The sequence below is a fragment of the Equus quagga genome, chromosome 12 (assembly GCF_021613505.1).
Source record: "Equus quagga isolate Etosha38 chromosome 12, UCLA_HA_Equagga_1.0, whole genome shotgun sequence".
NCBI classification, from domain to species: Eukaryota; Metazoa; Chordata; class Mammalia; order Perissodactyla; family Equidae; genus Equus; species Equus quagga.
The window spans coordinates 7,262,868-7,281,395 of record NC_060278.1 but is presented as its reverse complement, the minus strand read 5'-3'; the positions used below and the strand labels follow the sequence as shown (position 1 = coordinate 7,281,395).

At 40.5% G+C, this 18,528-nt stretch overlaps 1 protein-coding gene across 8 annotated transcripts in view; it reads left to right on the top strand.

The window, feature by feature from the left end:
* Nucleotides 1-4,795: 4,795 nt before the first annotated feature.
* WAC (WW domain containing adaptor with coiled-coil) overlaps nucleotides 4,796-18,528 on the top strand; it is a 76,704-nt gene continuing 62,971 nt past the window's right edge. Inside the window, exons 1-3 of one of the 8 annotated variants that reach the window (XM_046678488.1) lie at nucleotides 4,796-4,891; nucleotides 5,891-5,927; nucleotides 7,525-7,720. In XM_046678488.1, coding sequence (XP_046534444.1) covers nucleotides 7,582-7,720 — 139 coding nt within the window. In that variant the 5' untranslated portion in view covers nucleotides 4,796-4,891; nucleotides 5,891-5,927; nucleotides 7,525-7,581. Of the gene's footprint in view, nucleotides 4,892-4,993; nucleotides 5,494-5,625; nucleotides 5,799-5,890; nucleotides 5,928-7,506; nucleotides 7,721-18,528 lie in introns of those variants that run through there. The other 7 variants (XM_046678486.1, XM_046678485.1, XM_046678487.1 and 4 more) reach the window with 7 other exon arrangements.

Below are 18,528 nucleotides of genomic sequence, written 5' to 3'. Positions count from 1 at the left end.
AGAGGAAGAGATGAGGAAGCATATCTCTGAGACTTTAGTAATCTGCCCAGTCACACTGCTAGTCAGTCAATAATGTAGCCAGAGCACTACATTATGTCACTCTGATTCCAAAACCCATGCTTTTAAACACTGTACTATGTTGAGTCTGAGAGGAAGGCAAAGATAGAAATGAAGAGGTAGGTAAAAATTTCAGGCAATACATCCTTATTTTGTGTCGCTTTAGAAATTCTAGCAAAATCTTAAATTCCTTTTACAATAGAGGCTTGAAGACTTCACTTCTATAGTCTTCCTCAAGCCTCTATTGTAAAATTTTTACCTACCTCTTCATTTCTTTTTTCACCTACACTCTATGGGTTGATAGTTCTCCCCTCTACTGGTTGAAATATGGGACTTTTGCTCAATTACAAACTTGAGATGGCTCATTAGAAAGAAATGCAAATGGTCTGCTTAAGATTTGCTATATATGCAAATTTATGTAATTTCTCAAATGTCATTTGTTATAATACAATATTTTTTTCTGTATTAGGAATAACCCAGCTTTTCTCCATTTTATTTGTGACAGCATGATTGGATTTATAATTTTATTGTTCTTTTAGAAAGCAAGCAGAAATAAACTCACAAGCCTTTTCCTCTTGAGAATTACAATATTTTACTATTTTCTTTGAATATTTTTCTGTAGGCAAATATCCTTTCATTCAGCAAATATTTATCTGATTTGTCACAGAGCTTTCATTTTAGTGGGAGATAACCCACTAGATAAACAAAATATATAACATAGCAAACAGTGTAAGAGAAATAGAGCAGGATAAGGGAGAGAGATGGTGGTAGGGTGCTATTTATATAGTTTTCAGAGGAAAGATCTTTTTGATAAGGTGAAATTTGAGTAGAGACCTAAAGAAGTGCTGGTGTGAGTCAAGTAGGTACCAAGAGGCAGAGTATCCCAGGCAGGATAGTAGTGTAAAGGTCCTGAGACACATATATTTGCTATATCAGAGAAAAAGGGATGGAGTAGTGGGAAGAGAATGAGCAAGTACAGTCATTCGATATAAAGCTGGAGGTAATGTGGGTGGGGGCAGTTTACAGAGGGCATTGTAGACCATGGTAAGAACTTGGGCTTTTATTCTGAGTGAGATAGGAAACCAATGGTGGGTTTTAACATGGGAATGATATTGACTTTTAAGGAGATCACTGTGACCGCTGTTTGAGTAGACCATGTGGAAGTAAGTGCCAAACTGGGAGATCAGTAGGAGGCCTATGATCTAGGCATAAGAAGATGGTGGCTTGGACCAGAGAGAATGTGATGGAACAGAGATGAGACTCTAGGTATATTCTGAAGATAACACTGGTGGGATTTGCTGGTGGAGTGGATGTAAGGTATGAAAGAGTCAAGGATGACTCCGAAGTTTTTAGCCTCAGCTGGAAGAATGGAGTTGCCATTTCATTAAACAGGGAAGATCTGATCAGGATTTATTTGGTGGGAAAAGTTAAAAAGTGTGGTTTGGGATATATTAAGTTTGTGGTGCCTGTTAGACATTCAAGCAGTGCTATAGAGTAGGCAGTTCAGTGTGACTCTAGTGTTTAGGGAAAAGGTGTTGGCTGGAGATTCAAACGTGGGTTTCATTTAGCCAGAGATCTGGATGGAACTGCCTAGGGAGAGAGAACAGAGTAGAGAAGCAGTCCAAGTTGTGAGATTTGCATCCTGGGCACTCCAGCATTGAGAGGCTGGAAACTGAGAAGAAACCAGCAAGGACACTAAGGAACAGCAAGAGTGAGGTACAGAATGGAATCCTGCTGGGCGAGATAAGGAGCTTCAGGAAGAGAGTAAGTAATCACCTGTGTCAAGTGCTGCTGACAGGTGAAGTGAGATGAAGACTAAGGAAAAAAAAATGGATTTGAGAACATGGAGGCTACTGATGATTTTGAGCAGTTTCAGTGGAATGTGGGGATCTAGCCTGATTCGTAGGTTCAAGAGAGAGAACTGGAGATGACGTTTTCCCATACAGGAGAGCAGATCAAAATAACGAGGCAGTATTTGGAGGGAGATTTAAATCAAGAGGTTTTTTTTTAAAGAAGGTAGCTATTAAAACATAAGTTGACAGAAGTGACCCAACTGAAAGGGGAAAAATACATAATGAAAGCAGTCAATTCCAAGAGTAAAATGGAACTCAATGCAAAAGTGGCAAGTTTGGTCTTAGATGGGAATTTTGACAGTTTATCTATAGTTACCGGAATATAGCAGTGTATCCAGATGTAGGAAGGTTGGTAGGTGCCGTTGTGGGAGTAGGTGGGAGCTGTTACTGATTTCTTCTATTTTCTTATATAAGAAACAAGACGATGACTTACTAGTGAGGAGTGGGAATGCAGAGTCAGGTCTAGAAGATGTTTAACAAGGCAGGGGAAAGGGATGCGGGAAATTAGCCTGAGGGGATGAGGAACACAGCTCACTGAAGCACAGCTGTGTGTTTTCTCCAGCGAAGTTCAACCGCTCTCCTGCAAGCATACCATGAATTAACCAGGGTTCTGGTTTAGGTAGGTAAGATGGAGGAAGAGAGAAGGAAAGGATTGAAGGTATCTGCAAAGGCGAATTTATAACACATAACGGAATCTAAGGGAAGCAAAATCTTTAAAAAATGGCTATAACATTTAGATGTGTCCTTTAGTACATAGTCGATTCTCATTATCTGAAGTAGTTATGTTCTATAAAGTCACCATGAACCCTTAACTGCTCCTAGGGAAAATACAGCGTTAGGTGCCCGAGACTCTATTCGCAACATTTTCATCAATACAGAACTCCATTTTGTGTGTTTTTGTTTGAACACCTTATTTAATATATACTGTGGATTCATTAACACTGAACTCATTACCAAGAGCACTAGTGATTAGCCTGAAGGAAGCTTATCGAGGACAGTGTTTTCTCCACAAGGCACATCACAGCCTTCTTGTGCTTAAGAATCAGACAGCACTTCAGCACTATGCTTGGGGGGGGAGCACTTAAAACTGCAAAACCACCAATAAAAAGCACAAAAAAGGTGAAAAACATAACACTATATATAGCGTGAAAAGCACATTTGTTTACAGTATGACAGCTGAAACAATAAGGCAGAGTCTCCCCTTGTTTAACCTTAGCTGGGAATGTGCATGTTAGGCAAGTTAAATTTTTTGCCACTCTGGGCCCGTGCACGAATGCTGTGCATATTGATTTTGGGGTTACAAATAAATTTTAGTAAGCAGGCCAATTTGCAAATATGGAATTTGTGAAGAATGAAGACTGACTGTACATTGCTTGGAACTGTTTCCTCCACAGCTCAGCCCAGTCTGCTGTTGACCAAATAGTACCAATTTCAGCAGACATCTGATTATCAAACAAGAAATTAGTAGTAAACTTTGCTGCTAGTTTTCAAGAAGTTTCTGCATAAGATCTATATATTACTTTTTATAGTTTTCCAAGCTGATGTCTCCTGTTTTCAATGTATTTGTTATGAAAGTGTCAGAAGATGCACACAAGCCAGTAGGGTTTTTTTTACCTCGTTTCAGTCACACTGGCAGTTTTTCCTTAGTTACTGACAACTTAAGAGCACTAAGTAAGCTTTTACTGGTCTCCCAAACCGCAATAACCTTATTAGGCAGGTAGATGTGACAAATAAGGGTATGTAATTATTTTTTTCAATCAGTTGTGATTTCAGGGTGTTTTCTCTCACATCATTCTATCTCTTCATTAGATCCAACAATAACATAACTTGTTGAAAACCAAATAAGTCACTTTTTAATACTGGTTTTTGGAGTAGTCTTATTTCTAGGTATTTGTTTCCTATTTTGCTGTTTTATTCTACGTAAATAGTCGTATATTTATGTTTATTACAATCCTTTTCATTAAGCTAATGCTGCCTCAGGAAGAATTTAGAGTAGGGAATTAAAAAAGGCCGGGACGCCACCACCCTCAGAGAAAGCTAAATTTTCTGGACTTTTCCCTCCCAACGCGCCAACGCTGCTGGTGGGCCTGTGGCGGTACACAACACTCCACGGGCAGCAGCCCCTAGGCCTTTAGTCCCATGGAGAACTTCCAGGGGGAATTTCCCGTCACCAGAGGACTCCAGCGAGAAGAGGAACTAGAAGAGAGAAAAATGGGAAATAAAGCAGACGGTGGGCAGGGCTGGGGTGGAAAACATTAAGCAGGGAGGACGGGCTCAGCGCGTCCTCCCAGCCCCCGCCCCGAGGCCCCCGGCCCAGCGCGGTCGGCTCCGCGGCCCCGAGCGGCGCCCCCCTCGGGCTGGACTCCGCCCTGCCCGCGCGGACGCCCGGCCTCCCCGCACTCTGTCTGACCCCCAGAGATGCCCCGCTCCGGTGTCTCCCCTCCGCGGACAGCTCGCTCTCTGGCCGCTCGGGGAGGGACTTACTTCTAAGATGCCCACGGCAGGCCCCGCCGACGGCCGGCCGGGCGCGCAGCGTCCGGGTGCGGGCAGGTGCCCAGGCCCGGATTCCGCCCCACAGTGCCCGAGGGAGTTCGGTGGTACCCGTCCGCCCGCCGCCCGCCCAGGGGCTTCCGACCACCCAGCAGGCGCCCGAAGGGGCGGGGGCGGCGGCCCGAGAGCGCCCCCGGCGCCCTCCCACCCCCGCGCCGCTGAGCGCACGCGCAGCACCGCCGCCTCCCTATTTAGTCCGCGATGGCTTCTCTCGCGCCCCACCGTCCTCCTCCCGAAGGCGGCTCCCTCCCCGCGCACCCCGGGGCCCCTCGGACCGGCCTCGAGCAGGTCCCCGAGCAGGACTGTCCCTAAACGGGAACGGCGGTGGGCGGACGTGCGCGTGAGGAAAGAAGCGGCAACCGGAAAGAGCGGACGGGTCGCGAGGACGCGAGCCAGGCCTCGGAGGAAGAGGAAGGCCGGGCCGAGCCGAGGTTTGCCGAAGGCGGCGTTCCGGAGCCGCGCGGGGCGGGGAGGGCGGCAGAGGGTGGGAGAGGAGGGGCGCGGCGGAAACTGCCGAGGGTTTCCGAAGGCCGCCGCGGCCGAGTTGCCCGGATGTAGTTGGTGGAGCGGCAGCGGCGGCACCAGCGGCGGCGGTGGCGGCGGCGGCAGGAGGAGGAGGAGAAGGAGCAGGCAGCGGCGGCGGCGGGGGGAGGAGGGGAGGAGGCGGCGGAGCAGGAGGTGGAGAAGGTGGAGGAGGCAGTCGCTCTCCGCGGGGCCGAGCCGGACGCGTCTTCTTGCCCCCCTCCCCCCGGCTCGCCGCTGCCGCCGTGTAGTTGGCGCCGCTGGCCGGGCTGAGAGTGAGCGCGGTGTGGACGGAGGGAGATGGCCCGGGAGCGCCGGCGCCAGTAACGGGGAGGTGCTGAGAGTCGCCGAGGGCCGCCGGGCCCTGGTGCCGGTGCTGCCGCCCGCCCGCCGCCTGCGCGCCCGCCCGCCCGCCCGCCCCTCGCGGCCGCTCTCCCCTCCCCCGACACACACTCACAGGCCGGGCATTGATGGTAATGTATGCGAGGAAACAGCAGAGACTCAGTGATGGGTAAATCGTCTTCTCCTTTCGGGCCGGGCCGCGGCGGGCGGGGGGCGGCGGCGGCGGCGGCGGGGGGGGGGCTGTTCCTCCGGAGCTGGTGCTGCCGAGCCGCCATTTTTGTTGTTAACCCTGCTCGGGCTCGGGCGGGGAGGAGGAGCCGCCGCGCGGGCGGGCGGGCGAGGACGGCGGGTGCGGAGGGCGCGCGGGCCGGTGCGCGGGGCTGCGCCCGCGCGGGGCCTCCCTGAGCTGCGCGCGCGTGTGCGTGTCTGTGTGTGTGTGCGCGCGCTCTTGTGGGCTCGCCGCCGGGCCGGACGGTAGGTCTCCCGCGGGGAGGGGCGCGGGGCGGCCCGTTTTCTTCCTCCCCCCCGAGATGTCTCATGTCGCCGTCTCTCTTCCTGTTTTTCAGCTGTCACGACCGGAGGGGGGACTCGCAGCCTTACCAGGTACCAGCCGAGGCCGGGGTGGGGTGGATGGGGGACGGCGGGGGAAGGGAGGAACTGCTACTCGAGCGCAGGCTTCAGAAGTCGGTGCAGGCCCTTCAGTGCAACAGATCCCAAACTAGCGCCGCGGGGCCCCTGAAAATCGTGTGTTAGGTCCTTGAGCGCTCTCCAGCGAGGTTTAGTGACTTGTTTTGACAGGTGACTGGAGGGAGTTCGGTTTTTTTAAGAAAGAAAACGTTCTCGGCCAGGAAAGACCTGCTTTGATTACTTAGGCGTGAAGGAATCGATGGGATGAGGTGATAGGTGCCTTCTGAACCATATTTGTTTATTGTATTGGAGAACTAAAATTTACTGTGAAGGAATTAAAATTATAGCTGAAAGTTGACGTAAAGGTATTAAGATTAGATGAATGGTCTGGGAAGAAACAACTAATGCATTCGCAATTCTGACGTGTGTTGGAAACCACTATGTCTTCCCCTTTTAATTGTTTTTGGTGCAAATAATTGCCCTGCTAGTGAAAGACAATGCTTTTGTTTCTGTAAGAATCGAGATTTTCGGATACTTAGGTAATTCATTTTAATGTAGACGGTGCCAGGTATGTTGGTTCCTTTTTGTTACAGCGGTTGCTGCGTGGAAACTTTTTAAACATTATGATAGAGGTAGCCCCTGTTTTCAGGGGGAAAGATTTCATAAATGGCTGGTAACTAACTATCAGATGACACTAGAAATAAATAGTTTCAACATCTAATCACTTAAAGGATAAGAGAGCAGGTTTCTAAGCTGACACTTTTGTTACTGGCTGGCATGAGTTGTTGAAGCTCAAGTTAAAAACCTTAGGTCCCTGAGATGTAAAAAATAAAAAACATTGTTCATTACATTTGGGTAGTCAAAAATTTGACGCTACTGAATCTGCCCCTCTAAACCATAATTAACCACATTGTAAAAGACTAGTATATCATGTTTGTCCTACATGTGTTTTAGAGTGAAACTAAATCGTTATTGTGAGGGAGTTCCAGTATGTTTTGTTAGAAACGTTGGGCAACATTTTTATACCTTAAAATTATATCCCACACTTGCAAGAGTAGCTTAGTTCGGTCTGAAGTGCTTTATTTCAGTCAAATTGGAGAGAATGATGCTTTCTTTTTTTGTAGGTTTGCAGAAACATGCTTATGGTTATTTACGCTTGGGGCTGTGCATTTTAGTTGTAGAGCAGAAATAGATTACAGTAGTACTCAATTGCTAATTTTATTTAGATTAACCTTTTTAATTCCTGGGAAAATTTATTGGGGAATTGGTGTACAAAAATGTCTGATTTCTTGTATTTACAGCGTACTTACTGGAGTGGTTTTTTTTCCTTTTCCTTTTCTTTTTTACATGTGGTATTATGATTTGTGTGAGGAGTTTTATAATAACTCTTGGGCATTTAGGACTTCTCCGAATAACTTAAAGGCAGAATTGAATATGGAAATTTTAATTTTATTGATAGAAATTCATAAAACTTAAAGTTAGTACATCAGATTTTATGATAAAATTAATTTAGGAAGTTAAGTTTAAAGTTTCAATTCTTTCTCTCTCTTTTTGGGGGGGTGATGTTTTACAGGCACTTAAATATTCATCGAAGAGTCACCCCAGTAGCGGTGATCACAGACATGAAAAAATGCGAGACGCTGCAGATCCTTCACCACCAAATAAAATGTTGCGGAGATCTGATAGTCCTGAAAACAAATATAGTGACAGCACAGGTCACAGTAAGGCCAAAAATGTGCATATTCACAGAGTTAGAGAGAGGGATGGTGGTGAGTAGCCTTTTTTTGAAACTTTCACGTATCTTTATTTTTAATAGTAGCTCTATATAAAACAATAGGTGGTAATATTTCCAGCTTGCGGACATTACCATATGGTTATGTCATCAAAGTAATTTTATTTTTATCAAGTTATCTGATTCCTAAACAAATGTAGAAATGAGGTGCAGACCTGAACATCTGAAAATGGACTTCAATGTTTGATAACTAGAAATGCATTAATAATGTAGTCTACCAAATGCTTTATTAATGATGAGAGAAATACAGGACATTTTTCTAAGAAGGGAGCTTTAATCTTTTCAAATAAAGATTTCAGTTTGTTTGGCTTAGTTTATTTTGAGATCCTTGTTGCTACTTGAGTTTATTTTTTAAGGAGTTCAGATGTGTTTCCTAATGATAAATTATGAATTTAAAAACAGTATTTTTTTGAGACAATTCACAGGTTAAAAAAATTTTGATATTCAGAAAATTTCTTTTAGATTTTTGTTGTAAACATTTAAAATATTCTGTATTCTCCAGGATGTTGTTAATAATGTAAGTTCTATAATGTGTTCATTGAAATATTCAACTTTTTAAAAGTTACTCTCATTTCTTTTGAACACTGCTGTTACCCTTCAGTTGTTACCTTGCCTCAAGCTCTTTGTGGCAGGAGGCTGAGATCAAGTAAACTCAAACTGTTTTCGAACTTAATTTGCCCCAAATTTACCAAAATATCAGATTTCATGTCTCAAGCATTCATTGAGGAACAGACCAATTTCACTAAGATAGTTAAGACCATTTATATTTTTTCCCACTCTAAGATTTTACATTGCTCAATAGATAACATGTTTGAGATAAATATACAATATTAATTGTGCTTTTATAACCTGAGGAAACTAGTACCATGTGGCTTTCTGCTTCTGATTGTCAACCAGCTTCTCAATACTTGGCTTACTTTAAGAAACTGTCCTGCATCTTCTGGGCCTCTTTTTTGCCTCTGATAGAAATCAGCTTTACTCAGTTTGATCAGATAGTGAGAAACATTGACGTCTGTACAGAATTCCTGGATTAAGGGAATTAATAATGATCAGACTATTGCATTAAGATGAAATAATTTAGATGGTTATTGGATGGGAGGACAAAATATTTCTCTGTTGAATATAGCCATTGCTTTGTGCTACTTATGCAGATAAAGCATACATTTGTTTGTAAGTAACAGTAGCAGGTGGGTTTGGTTATTAAAGTGTTAGAAGTTCTTTGATGGCAAAATTAAACTATTTTTTTTTTTAAAGATTTTATTTTTTCCTTTTTCTCCCCAAAGCCCCCCTGTACATAGTTGTATATTCTTCGTTGTGGGTCCTTCTAGTTGTGGCATGTGGGACGCTGCCTCAGCGTGGTTTGATGAGCAGTGCCATGTCCGCACCCAGGATTCGAACCAACGAAACACTGGGCCGCCTGCGGCGAAGCGCGTGAACTTAACCACTCGGCCACGGGGCCAGCCCCGCAAAATTAAACTATTAATAGTTTTAGTTTGTGGGTAAATTTTCTATAGTGTTATGTGTAGTCTGAGGTTATACTGTCATCAATCACTCTTTTATAGTGATTTCATTTCAAATGTTAGCTCTAGGAAGGCAGGTACTGCTGGTACTATATTTTAATTTTAAAATTTCGGGGATTGTGACCAAATAGGATGTGGCATCTTGTCTCCTTATAGATAAGTATCTTAGATTCTCTTCTAGTGATTACATTTCAGTTAATGGGTCATCCATCCCCAAATCCAGGAAGACATCAGGGGGGTGCTCTAGGAAACTTGTAAATGCTTTGATACATTTACAGTGAAACAGGCCTGATAAATTCTTTTACAGGTGAAATAATCTCAGGCACATTCTGTTGCTTATTCATTCAACAAACATTGGGCATCCACTGTATGTCAACAATTGTGTGGTGTTTATGAAAGGAAAGATAAGATGTGATCCTGGCCTTGAAGCTATACTTAAAGGTTTTTACTCTTGAGAGCTAGTGGTGTTTTAGCTGCTTACTTTTTCTCTACTCCTTTTTTTCTTCATTTTGATTTTGATTTTACTTCCCATGGGAACTCCAGATACCTCTTGTTGGCTTTTAGTTTCCTTTTTATTTGCATCTGCTTGCTGATGTTTCTTTAGCTCCATTTTTAAGAAACTTCTTATTTTTCTGATCTAGTCATTTGCTAAGTTAGGCCTCACTTTCTTTGCTTTTTAGCTGCTTGTCTATCTTCCTCTGGAGCCTTTTAACTAATGCTATAACTCCATCCCTATCTGTACCATCCCTAAGATACCTGGCTGCCATAACACCACCATAATATATATTTCCATTCTGGAGTTTAGAGGGTTTTGATGTTAATTCTGTCTGTTAAAGATGGTAATTCTTCCCTCATTTAATACTTACATATTTAGTCGTTAGACTTTGACTCCGGGTGCTTTGTTTACTGCTAATATGTCTTTGAAAGTAAGCTTTTTAAACTGCATACGAGTAACTATCACAGGCATTTGTACTACCTTAGATTTTTATCTTTAAATAAATTTAAATGTGTTCCCTTAGATTTTTATGTTTAAATATGAAACTATATAGGTAAATATGCTTACATAGAGAGAGTCAAAACCATTATCCAAAGTCAAATGCAAGTGAGTTGGATTATCTGTGCACTTAGCATGTGTAAGTAACAACTTAATGTAAGAACAGGTTACTATATTGTTTATTGAGCTACATAATTTCAAATGTTATATTTTTAATTTTAGAATTAAAAAAATTAATGACTAGTAAATATCTAAGAACTTAAGAGCCTGTGTGCTATTATTTGTAACTTGTGTTTTACAAAAGCAAGTTAAACGAACGTGAAACTTGTAAGATGTGTTGATGTTTTTCTCAGGATTGGGCTTCGCTGGTATCTATCCACATCACAACATATTTTTTTCAGTAATTACTAGATTTCTTTCATAGCACCTTGCATTTCCTTGAAAAGTGCCAGTTCAGAAATAATGTATAAAAGGACTTTAAGATATGCTGTAAAAAGTGGGAAAGTAGGGATTGAGAGGGATTGTCACTCCTGGAAATCTTTAGTTAAGAAAAGACTTAATGCAACATAGCATTTACAGTTAAGAGTTAGGGATTTTATCCCTTAGAGGTTAGTAAAGGGAATGTAGATTATTGTAAATTGAGGGAAATTATGTGAGAGTATAACTTACTAAAAAGGTTCTTGGTGAAATAGTTATTTTTATGTATCCTGTGATCTGTCTGCAGAACATATAATCTTTTGTTTAAATATAACCAAATCAAAAATCTTAAGGTATAATTATTAGATTTGTGTTTTGTATCTAAGACGTGTTTTCAAAGGTGCAGCTGATGTCCATACCTCACAAGTATGAGCATAGAGTGCAGCTTGAGTTTATACTTCTGTGCAATTTTAAAACTTTCCATTTGATTAAAATATGTTTTTCTGGAGGACTGGTTCTAAATGATGATTTTACCAAGTAACTTTAAGAATGACGATAGTACAGATGAATTTAGGAGTGAAGCGTATCTTTACATAGATTCTGTAAAGCTGTTCCACAAAACTTCAACCTCTTGAGGGTTGTCCCCTTTTTCTCATCATCCCTCTCAGAATTAACTATAATAAGATATATTTGGAATACTTGTTAGAAAAATCTTTTTTGGGGAAATAACTTAGCTCAATTGGTTAAATGAAAAGTATTCTTTATTGGTTCCCCGATTTGTGAGACTTAGTGAATTTGCAGAACTTTGTAGTTAGCATCCAGATATCTTGGGTACAAAGGAAAATTGCCCTTAGTGGTTTAGTAACCATTATTGCTAAAGATTTTCAAGTTTTTAGCTGTGTACTAAAAGTTTTTAGCTTGTTTTGTCATTTAGCTGTATCTGGAGAAATTTGGAAGTGTATTTTCATACAGAAGTTACTGTAATTAACATTTGAAGGAATTGTTCAGTAGGGACCATTTGGAGACAATTGATGTTTTCCTAGTTTTTTAAAAAAATAACAGTAATATTTCAGTCTTTCGCATTGGATAATAGACTGTGATACTTGTACAACGTGGCCTGTGGATGTTCAGATAATGTTATGTTTTGAATAAAATGGAATATGCTTTGTGTGTGTAATCTTAGAAAGTACTGTGTAAATGAACAGTCTTATTTGATCCTCACATTGACCTTGGAAGGTAAATAGAACAGATAGTATCCTTGTTTTAGTTTCACAAATGAGGGAAATTTTACTTATATAAAATTGAACAAACAGTGACAGAGTTGAGTGTGGACATTAGGCCATTTTCTACTTTCTAAGTTGTATACACTGTCAGAGATGAAACCTTTAGGCACGTTGAAAGCTTCTTTGGTAGGTGTTTACTATAACGCAAATTAGTTTAAAGGTAATTTTGCTTGTATCCTCTTAGTGCCTTCACCTGACTTTCCCCAGTGGTTACAGCTTACCTAATTATAGTGCAGTAGCAAAGGCATTGACATTGGTACAGTGTATGTGTGTAGTTCTAGACCAAATTATCACATGTCAGTGTTTTACTGTTGAAGATAAGTTTCAACATAAAAGCTTGCCAAAGTTTTCTCTAGGAAGAAGCCAGTTTTCTCAAGTTAAGCCCTCATATTCAGAGATTTGTTTTCAAAGCAGCTTGGAAATTTCATACAGAGTCTAAAATTTACTAATGTTTATATTTCAATACGATTAACTAATGTTAAGTATTTTTCTGTCTAGTAAAAATAGGACATAAATATTACCTGTTTTTATTGATCCATGCTTTCTAGTATGATAGTAGAGTAGGCAGACGTGTTTGCACTGGATTTCCGTACATCAGTTTTTAAAAAAAGACCACAGGAAATAGGTATTCCCTTTCAAGAAAGAATAAGTTTGGCAGATTAGCAGTCTTCATATTTCAACTCTTCAGTATTTTTTCCTTAATTTTAGAAAACATACATGCTCTCAACCTTAGTACGTGTATTTGAACACATACCGTGTCATTTGTCTTATAGTCATCACATTTTAACATTTTTGTTCTTTTTACAGAAATGGTTATTATGTATTGTTTATGATGTAATGGTATCTCTGTTTTGCAGTCAAAAATATTTTGGAATGGTTCACTTTGATCTTTCAAAGCAGTCTTAATTGAACTGGTCTTTAGTTATGCAAGGTGTATTTAAAGTTCTTGGCATAACATAGGATTTTTGGTCCGTAATTCACAGAAAATTTACATATTCTAGGTTTTCTCTCTGTTAAGCATTTTTTGTTGTCTTATGCTATTGTGCAGAATAGTTTTGGTGTATGTAGTGTATCATTTTGTTATGCTGAAAAGAGGGGCAATGGCAATGAATTGGGACATCTTTATAGGGTTTCTGTAACTGGGACCACATCTGTGACTGGATTCTGCTTCTGGGACCCTATACTGAGTACTGGAGATACTATTTGTCAGTCATTTCGAAACCAGTTACTTAGGGCATGAAAATATATCCTATGAAGAGTCTACTTTTTGTGTTTTGTATGATGCTTCATAATTTCCAAAGCTCTTTTATGTTCTTTCTCATCTGATCCCATAACAGCCCTTTGAAATAGGCTGATCAGGATTGTTGCTGCCTTACTGATGAAAGTATAATCCAATTAAAGTATTTAGCCTACTATTAATTGTTGACTCAAAAGCAAGTTTGTTTGCTGTATGTAAAACCTTCTACCTACCTTCAGATTTTTCCCCAGGCATAACCTCTTCTTAGTAGTACTTCACATACAACCACTGTAGTCCTGGCTACCTGCTTCTCTTACCTGGACTCTGCAAGAATCTCCTGAATGATGTCCCTGCATCGTTTCTGTTTCACACAGTTATTTCCCCACACAGTAGCCAGGCTCCATTTAAAATGGAGTGGCCCATTTAAAATGTCACTCAGTCCACATCTCTCCCATGCTCAAAACCCTCCAGTGACTGTTACTAAGGCCTAGAAAAGACCCTGTGTAATCTGGTGTCTGAGTATTTCTTTAGCCTCTTCACCTACCACTCTTCCCTTTGTTTGTGGTACTCTGTCCGTACTGGCCCTAAAGGAAGAAGTTTCTGCTTGTCTCAAGGGTTCTGCACGTTATGCTCCTTCTGTCTGGGATGTTCATCTTTCTGTATGTCCTCCTGGTGTACTCTTTCAATAATGTGTTTTCTTAAATGTCACCCTCTCATAGAGGTCTGCCTACCTATCCTGATCACTCTGAAACAGCCATCCCCATCATTGTCTATCCTTTCCCTTACTTTGTTTCTTGTACTTAATGTGATTTGATGTTATTTGCTTGTAGTCATTCTGCTGTAACATGACATATGTTCCTGAAAGTCACCATGCTATGCAAAATTTTACCGCAGGATTTATGGGGAAAATGTGGTTAGGGGCACGGTATTCAAAAACGTTTCCAGTGGCACATTAAAAAAAGAATAGGAACCCAATAAAAATCGTAGCATAACATATTAAATGGTTAAGGAGTATATTAACAATATAGTAAACATGGTGCTTTACCTTGACAAAGACTTGAAATTAGCTTGTGGAAGTGGGCATCTGATGGAAGGGTTGCAGCTTGTGAGTTGTGAAGTAATGGAAGGAGAGTTATCTGAAACAACCCTCAAAGTTGTAACAGCAATTGTGGAGGGATATGACTCCTAATTCTATGGTGAACTGAAGTAGCTGGCAGATGTTTGAGGTGTGTGTGCATCTGTGTGCTTTGTGAATTCTTTTGTATAGCTTGGTTCAGCTGGATGCAGCTGGTGTTTATCACAGGTGAAATTGCTCATAAATGAGTGGGAAATTTGTATTATGCTCAGATAGTTTCCTGATATGTCAATAGTGCTCAAACAAATTTGCATTTTCAGAACAAGTATTACAGCATAGCTGACTGTATTTTAGTTTGTTTGCTTGTCTTCAGTGGAATACGGGCTCCACTAGAACAGGGAGTGAGTTTATTTTGTTAATGATTTTATTTCCTTGTATCCCTGTTGTCTAGAACAATGCTTTACACTTTGTAGCATTTTGGTAAACAGGTAGATAAAAGAATATTGGGATTGTCATTGTGATTTAAGGGACATGAAATTGCACTTTTCCAGAACAGTGTTTCTCAAACTTGAATGTGTATACTAATTACCTGGGGATCTTGTTAAAATGCATATTCTAGTTCAGCAATTCTGGGATGGGGCCCAAGGGTTCACCTCTTTAACAAGATCCCAGTTAGTGCCCATGTTGCTGGCTGCATGTGAGTAACAAGGTTCTAGGGCAGGACTGTCCAGTGAATGTAATGTGAGCCGCAAGTGCAAATCACATCTGTGGCTTTCTGGTAGCCATATTGAAGTAAAGGTGGAATGAAATTAATTTCAGTGTATTTTATATAACCTAATATATCTAAAGTATTATCATTTCAGTATGTACTTGTTACTTTAAAAACTGATGAGATCTTTTATGATCCTTTTTTTGTATAAAGTCTTTGAAATTCAGTATTTTATACTTACAGAACATTTTAGTTTGGACTAGCTGCATTTCGTATGTGTACTTGCCACATTTGGTTAGTGGCCACTGAATTGCACGGCACAGTTCTGGAGAATATGATCGTGCTGTTGGTCTGTCCAGCTTTATACATAATTCCTCTTTCTCTAAAGTTTTCTGTGTGCCTAATTTCTGAAGTACCATATTTATGCAAAACAAGATTGGAGTTAATGGGTCCTTGAACTATATAATGCTTCTTGTACTAAAATGTTTCCTTGTTAGTACACATTTATTATAGAAAAATTACGAAATGCTGATAAAGGGGGCAAAATAAAATTGCCTCAAATTCTTTCATTTGGAGTTAATCGGTAGTTTTCATAGGACACATTCTTATGCCAATAAGAATAAGGGATTCTTATAAATAGCCTTTCCAGAATTATTAGAGTGGGTTCATAGTATGTTATGCCTATTTTTTTTTGGCTTGTATTTAGTATTTGCATAGAGGATTCAACAGACACTTGCTGTTGACAATACCAATCTGAGAGGACTAAGTGTTCCTTGTAGTTATTGCTTAGGGAATCTTAATACTTAGCTTATCTCTCAACTAATGGATAAAGTCTTTTTTCAGGTTTGTATTTAAATTCAGGCTCTGATACTTGTAGCTTGGTGACCTTAGGCACACTACTTAATCTGAATTTTTGTGTCCACTCCCCTAGGATTGTTGTGGGGTTAATTGAAATTATGTAGCCAAAACACTTAAAGTATTTAGCTAAGTGCCTGGACTCTGTAACACAGTAAATTATTAGATTTATTTTTTATAAATTATTTTTTATATTTATCTTATTACTATGACTAATTACAAGTTAGTGTCAGATCAGCAGCCCTAGGTCTCAAACTACTCCTTCCTTCTTCCTTTAGAGTTGGGGGTGAAAATACTGGGTATTTCACTTGTCAACTGTGAGGAGTCTGGCAAATGAAAGCTACATGAAGGAGGCTGCGGGGCAATTCTAAGTTGGTACGTGCTCATACTCAGGACTTTGTAGTTCAGAGATTTTTAGGGTAGGTGTAAGAGCTCAAAAACCAAAACACGGATTTAGGGTAATTTGCCCAGATTTGGCTGCTTGTAAGAATCGCCTGAGAAGCTTTTAACACTACAAGTTCCCTGACTCCATGTGAATTGCCGTGAACAGAGCAATAGGGGATGGAGCCTGGAAAACTGAATTTTTAAATAAACACTGGTTTAATTTAGGTATTGTTAACTACAGAACTAGGGAGAGTGCACACAAGAAGAGGAGGAATTCTGAAGTGGGCATTAAGGAATGTGAATTTTATCATTAGGAATCTACAAGTTAGAGTGGTTATTTGCCAAATCATACGTTGTGTTTTCTTGCGTTTTAAAAAGTGCTCAGGGGGGAAAAATTTTCTTCTCTGTCACCTTCTTTCCTGATTCATAGATAGTAGTACGCTTTGTATGCAGTTACACGTTAAATAGCTAACTTAGTATCTTTGGGCATATATATCTAATGACCCCGGTAGAACTAATGCTGGACAGCAGAGAAGCTTCTAACCAGTATTAGCAAGTGGCCAGGCCGGTAAGATATGTTTGAGTAGTATCTGGAGCCACTGCTGTTGCTCTAGATAAAACTGTCTTCAGCACTCCATATCTACACCCGCGCCCCTCCGCCCCCCTACCCCATTCCTGTGCCATCAAGCTGTCTGAGACAGTACAGTGGTAAACTTAATTTAGTTTTTATCTTTTTGAAAAATAGCCTTCATCCGGCTTGGTATACTCAGGCTGACTTCAGATGTTAGCAGACAGTTTTCTTAAGATTGACCCTTAGGAGTAATTGCATTTTAAAAGAAGCTAAGATGAGTATGGTTGATATATGTAGATAGAATTAGTCTTCCAGTTTAATCTTTCATTACTTCCAAATTGTGAGCCAAGCAGAATATTGGCATCTTCTGAAAGGTTCTTGAGCTGTACCTTACTCATAGAACTAATCCATTCTGGTAGCCAAAAAGCAGTACCAGTAAAATATGGCCTGCATGAGGAGAGGATCATGATAAAGTATTTCTGCACTTAATAATTGATTTGTGAAGAATAATTTTGCAGATTCTTCTAACATCATAAAAATGTATGCTGGTTGATCATGAAAATATTTATTGTAATGGGGAAAAGCTAGGGAAGTCGGAACACAGTATGATAGGCTGTTAGAAGTACTGTTCTCTCCTGCCTCCAGCCTTTTCTGTGGCTTTGGTCAGGTTTCTGTTTCTGCTGCCTATTGGCGCCTTCTCAGGAGTTTTAAAGTTTTTCGTATTTAATACTGTACGTAGATACCCGAGTCTCATTTATCATGGGACATTTAAATTATAAAGAATATTAAGAGTTAAGTCACAAGGCTGTACTTTCTAAAACTATAGACTTACCTTAATTTTATGTTTTTGTGTAATTATGGTAGTTCCTTTTTTATGTAACTGTTAAATGTCAGTGTTAATTATTTTGGAAAAGTAGAACAAAGCACTTGGCTACTCAGAATCTCCCCTTTTTTTGATTTGGGCCAGTGTATTTATTATTACCGTGACAAGGAGTGGTGGAGTCCCTGATACAGTCGTGCACCTCATAACGACGTTTCAGTCAACAGTGAACCCCATATATGATAGTGGCCCCGTAAGATTAGTACCATGTAGCCTGGTGTGTAGTAGGCTATACCATCTAGGTTTGTGTAAGTACACTCTGATGTTTGCACAGTAACAGTATAGCCTTATAACAACGACAAATTTCCCGGAACATATCCCCATCGTTAAACAATGCGTGACCGTGCTGATTCATAATTTAGGGATGTTCTTGATCTTTGGGAAGAACAGGTTTCAAAATGTAGCACTCATTTTGGTATTTAAACATTAAACTATTATTTTTAGTGCACACATAGGGAATTGGAAAACTTATTTTACTGTTTAATTTAGTATATTAGTTGATTTTCATTTTCATTGTACTTGCCTGGAAAGAGTTAAACATGGGCAGTCTAGAGCAGCAGAACTGTTGGGTGCTGTTACTCCTTGCTGTTTAATTTGACTTTGTCAGCATCATATTATTAGCAAGGTTGGGGATTATGCACTGTTCACTACTTTTTTCCCCTTTATGTCTTTGCACACTGGCACGTTATACATTTGAAATTGTCCTTTTGTTTGCTGGTTTTGGGCACATTCGCTAACCTTTGGTTATATAAAGCCATGTTATTAACACTGCTTTTGTATTGTAGATTTGAGGTGACTATGATTTGGATTAAGATGGCGGAAGTAGAATTTAAAGAGGATTGCAGTTGATATGAATACTT